Genomic DNA, 6,985 nt, shown 5'->3' with positions numbered 1-6,985 from the left:
TGTAAACAGGTCATGGTTCCAGGCTGGTTCAAGCAGCCACATCAGCTCCCCACAGCCCTTAGCACTGAGGTTATAACCTTATAGACTGCACATACAGAGGCTACACAGTTTCTGCTCCTACTCCTTGGCCATGGAGAAGGGCAGGAGAGCATCTGAAGGCTTCAAGACCTGTTTGGAAAGAAAACATTGGGATGTGCCCATGAAGCCACCCAGGGAGAGAAGGAGAATGTGGAAAGAAGTGACCACCTTGCAAGTGCCATCCTTCAAGAAACCTTGTGCAGCAGACTCTGCCCCAGAAACCCCTCTTCTTCACTTAGGCCCTCTTTGCTCTGCTCTTCATGGTAGTCCCACCTTATCATGCACCATTTACCAGGGCAGGGCAGAGGTGTCTATGAAGTCCATCTCACTGGGCTGAAGATGTGCTTGGGGAAGGAGTGAAGCTTTCATCAGGACATCACACGTCCCAGTGCCCCTGGTAGGGGGAGGTTCCTACAAGACTGCTATGCAACTCCCACCCTTCCCACTCTGACTGCATCCAACTCTGCTTCTACCCAGGGCCCTGCTCTTTCCCTCTTCCTCTTCCAGGCAAGGGGAGGAGCTCCCATGAAACCACATACTGCTTTTGTTCGCTGCAGCCAAGTGATGCATCCTGCTACACAGCCAGAGAAACTTCTGCAGATAAGCACTGCACGGCCAGTGAGATCCTCCCATGGGCAGGGGCTCTGCACCGAGAAATGTGGGTAACCAGATCCCAGCAGGGTCTAGCTGCAGAGCTTGCCCCATGTCCACCCTGGCCAAAGAGCCAACGCCTGGCTTTGGGTCATGGCTCCATCTTTCTCGGTGGAGCAGGGCTTCTAGGAAGGGAGAACAATTGCTTAAGAAAAGGGGAGGCCTTTTTCCCCTCTGGGGTCAAATAAAAGGGCAGCAGGAGTTGCATGGATCCGTACTCAGGAGCATCAGGAACACAGATGTAGCTTTCTGTATGTAGCCCTGCTCTAATACTAAGTTCACTCTGTGACTTCCAGAAAGCCACTTTATAATAGTTTTCCACCAGTTGTGCCTTCCCTCTCCTCTGCCCCAGGCTCTGAGCATCAGTAGGTGATGCACATGAACCAGCTCTTGCTAGGGAAGGGCTACCCGGCAGCTCCTGCCTCTTCAGAATGTCGATGCCCATGGATGCCCACCAAGGACAGACTCCATGGGAACGTCTACACTCATGAACCTGCTTCTTCCTTGACCTAAGAAAGTGGGATTGGTTTTAACTTGAGGCAGGAGACAAGCGAAGGGGGAAGGAGATGGGAGAAATGCCTTTTTAAATGTTCCTTTGCCGCTCGCCTCCACGACGCATGGCGGTGTCTGCGTTGACGTCAATGCGGTGCTGTTGATTTGCACCAGCTGAGGGGCTGGCACACGATCCTCCCCTTCAGAGTGGCTTTGACGTGGGGCGGCGAAGGGCTCGTGCTGGGATATATTCCTGCCTGCACCGCACAGCGTGCTGCTGGCTCCCTGCAGCAAGGCGAGGAACGACGAACCTCTGAGGAGCGACGGCAGCCTGCAGGCAGACCCTGCGCGGCTGCCCGCAGAGCCCCTGCCTTCACCCCAGCACCCAGGGACGGGGGTCCACCGCCCAGCCCGAACCCCTCCATGCAGAGAGAAGGGGAGCGAGGTGGCTGCTAAAGGGGCATCAGCAATACGAGCCTCACCTTGCGAAGGACCGCCAGCCTCGCACCTTGCTTGCTGCCACTCACTTGAAAGTGTTTGCACCAGCTGCGATACAGCTGTGAGCTCTCGCTGCCTTCCACGCTCTTCTCCTGGTGTTCTTCCCTCGGTAGAGGTTGCAGGACTGCATTAATGCATTTAACTGCAGATGCTCGGGCCCTACAACCATCAGGTTTCCAACACCACGTGGAGGTGACTGCCTTTGCATGCCAAAGCTTATTTTACTGCCTTACAGAGCTATGAAGCCCAGGAAAACATTTTTAACTTGCATTTTGCTCCTACACATGTGATTTGCATTTTAATGTAAACCTCCACTGGGTGGAAAGCATCCCATTAAACGCTCCTGGGAAAGATGCACCCAGCCCTTGAAATCAGGGCTAATTTGGGGAATGAAGGAACGCTACACATTAAGCCGCAAGAAGGAAAAGAGCGATACGCAGTCAGCAGCAGTCATCTTTACTATGGACCACAGGAGATCAGAAAAATAACCTTGTTAACAAGAGACCTAGTGGCTAACGAACTGTCATGCTATAGGACGTACAAGAGAGGCCAAGCACAATCACCAGAACAAAACGGCAACCGAGGAGGAAAAGAAATCCCAGGGTGGTGCGCAGGGTGTTGCAGTAGATGCCCTGTAACAAACCACTACCGGTGGTATCAACACGGCCGTGTCTGCGTGGGGGTGGGGCTGGCTGCGTGGGTTCCTTTTGCCTTTAAAACAAGTCAAAGGGTCTTCACCTCTTACACAACTCCAGTGTCTCTAGCACAATTATGATTACATTTTTTTTCAGGAAAAAAAAATAATAATATCATTTTGTTCCAAGAACTATGTGCAAGAATTGTTTCTCCAGGTACAGTGAAAGGAGGGCAGATTGGAAAACACCCCTCAGTGCTGTCCTTGTGACTCGTGCCCTCTCCTCATTGACACCACAACCCTCCCCAGCAATCCTCTGTGGCTTTGCCTTCCGTGAATCCCAAACAAGGCTTTTCAGAAAAAGAAGAAAGAAAAAAAATGGTATTGCTGCTTCTTCTTGTAATATTTTTCCTCTCTCTCCCCCCCCCTTTCCCCTTAAAAATGTTTACTTTCAAAAATTCCATTCCTGCAGAGATTCCTCCCGAGCTCTGAGGTCTCCGCACTCCACCCTCCTCTTCTGCAGTCAGAAAAACTGAGTCTCGATGTCTCTTTGGTTAAAAAAAAAAAAAAAAAAGTAACACAAACAAATAACACACAGCCCAGTATGATCCCATTCCACCGCGCGGACGCCTGATGAGAGGGTGTCTGTGGAAGAAGGAAGCATCAGAGACGAGCTGTCTGCTCTCTGGAAGCTGAGGTCCCCGTGCCGCCCGGCCGGCTCTCCTCTTCTCATACGGTGGTCGCTGGCCCGTACTGGAGCACCAGAGGGGAGGTCTCCTTGATCCGGACGTAGAACCGCCCCTCGGGCCGGGTAGTGTGGAGGGACAGAGGCAAGAAGTCATCGGGAAGCCACCGCTCGCTCTCGTCGGAGGCGAACACCAGTCCAAAGTGCTCCAGCTGCTCCTCGCCGTAGCAGAAGGCGGCTGAGCCACCCAGCACGCCGCGGGAGATGTCGTTCATCTCGAGCACCACCAGCTTCACCACCTCCCCGGCGGACGTCTGGCTGGTGATGTGCAGCTGCGGAAAGAGAAAGGTGGGAGAGATGGATGGTAAGGGGGAGGAACAAGGAAGAACCAGGGGCCAGAGGCAGCACATGGCATGTCCTACAGCGGCGATCATTAGGGTGGACAAACAGTTGCCCCAATGGTGCCCAGCGAGCGAGAGGCAGGAGCCTGGTGCGGAGCCATGGGCACACTGTGCCGGGGGACGCCTGGCGTGCCAGGGCCCCAACTCAGGCACCGCTTTCTTGCCTCCGCTGCACTCTCTGGGTCCTTACAGCTCAACTCTTGCATGTGTCACCTACAGCTCACCTGCTCCGCTCAGGCTGCCCCACCATCCCGTTACCTGCATCTAGAGAGGGCTCAGCCCCAGCCCTGCTCCTGGCACCACTGAGGCATCTGCATAAAGTCCCTCTCATGAGCAGGATCCAGACCGTCAGACCAGCTGAACCACAACAGCTCTGCCAAACTAGCGGTGCTGAGCTGAAGCCTCTTTGGGAAGTGGCGCTAAATTTCATCCCATTCACAAGCTTGGGGTTCTCCCACCAACAGCTACCCTCGCTCTCCCTCTCTGCTTTCTTGGTGACTGCCCTCTAAATCCCGAATACGGCCGAGAAAACGAGCTCATCTGGGCTCTGGCTGCTAACGACCAACGGGAGCCCGCTACTTGACTTCAAAGGCCCTAGAGCGGGACATCCATCCTCGCCCGGGCAAGGCGACGGTTTCCTTTGGCACATCCATAAGGGCTTGCGGAGAGCTGCGAGCAGTGCCCCGGCAGGGTGGTCCAAGCCCTCGGCCCACGTGAACCCTGCCAGCTCCGAACAATCATCGCAAGGTTCAGCTGATTTACGCCAGCTGAGGAGCCTTTCCTTTGAACTCAGCTTTCTTCGAGAAGAACATCGTAAAACGCTTTCAAGCAGGCGTGTCCAGAGCTTTGCAACTTCAAAAGCCACGTGGGCAGCCCGCCAGGAACCCGAGGGCTGCGCTTCAGTTGCATAGAAATCTATGGTAATTTCTCAAATGGAAAATAAATACTGCGAGTCAGATTCCCCTCTGCTTCTAACGTCCCCACTGGGTGCGGAGAAACCAACTATCAAACTGCCCAGCAATAAAACCCATCGGCCTGTCGGCTCTGTCCTTCCTCTGCCATTTTGTGGGCAGGCTGTGCTCGGGCTGCTCCATCAGGCTCTGCTCTGGGCACCGGGAATGTCGGAAGGGAAATTTCAACAGCAGAAGGAGCTTCATGGCTGGGAGCAAAGGAGGTGGAAGAGCTGGAGGGGGACCTGCCCAAGATGTGTGCCCTGGGGGTCCTCCTCCAAGGGGGATCCCTCCTGGAGCAGGTGAGGGTGATCAGAGCTGGGGGGTCAGCTCTCAGCAGCAAAGCCCTCGTGGAGAGGAACCAGGTCGCACAGCGGCTCTGGTGGACCCCAACGCCTGCAGCAAGGAGGTGGCTTGGCCTGCTCGCCTTCATGGCGTGGAGATGAGCGGTTCCTGCTCTCCCTTCCCCAAAGGCACACAGGGCTCGAGGGAGGGGAGCAGAGACCTGGGGAGGAGAGCCTGTGGGAGGGCTGGGGACAGGGCAGGGGGTTGACGGCTGGGTTTTGGCAAGGGGGCTGACGTGTTTGAACACCAGGATGTGGCAAGGGAAACCCATCAATGTGATCTTTGCTCACCCTAGCTGGCACTAATCCACTGCCAGCTGCTGAACCACGGACCGAGAGCTGAACCACGGCTCCGCTGTCCCCCAAAAATACCCTACCTGTGGCTCTCGCTCACCCCCTCCACAGCAGTGGCTATTCCTCAGGCAGAGCCACGCGTCCCGTCCCGCGCTGCCGGGAGCCTTGTCACTACCGCAGGGACAAAGGGACGCAGGGCAGGAGTGCTGCAGGTCTCCAGGGGACCTCACCCCCGGATGGTGGAGGATGGAGAGGGCAGTGGCAGGCGAGGGGCACGTGAGCCCTCACTGCCTGCCTCCCCATCCTACCAACCCTTTCTGTCTGGGCATGGCAGAGCCGCAACACTGCCTTTTGCAGGCTCCGGTACCTTGACACTGGTCTCTTTGGAGAGTCCGGTTTCGTACTGAGGGCAGACGCGCAAGGTGACAGAGCCCGGCTTCTTCCCTCGGTCGGCCAAGCACCCGGGCTGCTCTGGCTGCTCCTGGAAGCTCTGAGTCCACTCGGCCGAGCGTGTCCGGAAGACGGGCTCAGAGCCCTGCCCGCCCTGGCTGCGCTCAGGGCTGGGCATCGAGCCAGTCCCTAGCCTGAGCTGGCCGCAGTGGCCCGTCGTCCTGCTCTCCGTCGGGGAGCTGTCGACAGAGCCGGGGCAGGACTTTCTGGCCGCCTGGCAGAGCGGTTTGGGGAAGTCCAGGCTGCTGGTTCGAACGCAGTACGCCTGCCGCTTCTCCGTGATGCGCAGCAGCTCGATCTGTCGGCTGGGCAGGACAAAGTCGCTGTCATAGAGCTCGGGGGGCGGCTGGGGCTCCTCCGGTGGTGGTGGCGGTGGTGGGGTCTTGAGCTCGTGGGTCTGCAGGACATCCGGGGCGCTGTCCCGGAGTGTGCGGGCGACTCTTCTGCTGCAGCACTCAGGCCCTGAGGAGGAGTACACCAGGTCGAGCTCCTTTGGGCTCTGTGCCCTGCTGGAGTCGTAGTCGCTGTCGGTGGCCAGGAACACCTCCGAGGAGCCCTCCTCATCCGACAGCCCGTGTGAGTCTGCGAGGGGCATAAGAGAAGCAAAGAAGGGCTCAGCCTTGCTTTCGGAAACCCCGGCTGAGGGTTCACAGCAGAGGGAGTCCAAGGAAGCCCCTGAGCATTTACCAACTGCCCTGCCCGTACTCCCAATGCTGGTCCTGCCTACGCCCCCACGGTGCAGCCGGCCAGAGCAGCCCACCCATTCCCCCTGAGCACGGGCAGACCCCCGAGCCCACCAGGCAGGAGCTTTACAAAGCCGGGTTTCTTACCGGAGTTGAGCTTACGGCTGGTCTCTGGTGAGGGCGCCGGGGAGGGAAGGTAGTCAAGGTGGGACGAAGTGGATCGGGTTTTCTCCTTCATTGCACCGCCGGCCTCACTGAGGAAGCCGCTGAGAGACACCCCACAGGAGGGCTGCTTGTACCGGGCGTGTTGCAGGGCATCCATAATCCAGCGCATCTCACGCCAGATCTCCTCCATTTGCTGCCAAAATAGGAAACGAAGGGTCCCTTTTAAAAGGGAAAGAACAGCAACAAAAAAGCCCTACAGCAGAACACAGGCTCTCCCCACACACCTTTCCCAAGAGGTGAAAGCTCTGGGGAAATCCTCAAGTAAGGAAATCCCAGGAAAGTGGTCTCTGGTGGGAAGATCCTGCTTCGACCACCAGTGGCTGCTGGTTTAGTAGGACCTGCCCTGCTGCAGGCAGGGGTGCTGGGAAAGGGGTTAGCGTGGGGTGCTCTTTCACACGTCCATCCCAAAATGCACTTCCAGGCCCTTTTCTAGCAAGGTGGGGACCTGCAGAGCAGGAGCCTTTGGCTCTCTCATCAGGATTTTTAATGTGATCACTGCAGTAAGAAGTTGCTAGACGAAGCCCTGCCTGCTGCTGCCCATCTGCCATGTCAGAGAAATCCCATGGGATCACAGCTGGGAACACCAGTGAACAGCCCTGG

At 56.9% G+C, this 6,985-nt stretch overlaps 1 protein-coding gene across 1 annotated transcript in view; it reads right to left on the bottom strand.

The window, feature by feature from the left end:
* Positions 1 to 5,581: 5,581 nt before the first annotated feature.
* The window catches only part of LOC132318649 (ankyrin repeat and fibronectin type-III domain-containing protein 1-like), a 39,683-nt gene continuing 38,279 nt past the window's right edge, over positions 5,582 to 6,985 (bottom strand). The window contains exons 17-19 of the mRNA XM_059826620.1: positions 6,308 to 6,518; positions 5,734 to 6,059; positions 5,582 to 5,656 (exon numbers count right to left, since the gene is read on the bottom strand). Of these exons, the coding sequence (XP_059682603.1) occupies positions 5,582 to 5,656; positions 5,734 to 6,059; positions 6,308 to 6,518 (612 nt within the window). The remainder of the gene's footprint in view (positions 5,657 to 5,733; positions 6,060 to 6,307; positions 6,519 to 6,985) is intronic.

Source organism: Gavia stellata, chromosome 18 (assembly GCF_030936135.1).
Source record: "Gavia stellata isolate bGavSte3 chromosome 18, bGavSte3.hap2, whole genome shotgun sequence".
Taxonomy (NCBI): Eukaryota; Metazoa; Chordata; class Aves; order Gaviiformes; family Gaviidae; genus Gavia; species Gavia stellata.
This window is presented reverse-complemented; position numbering and strand designations above follow the sequence as displayed.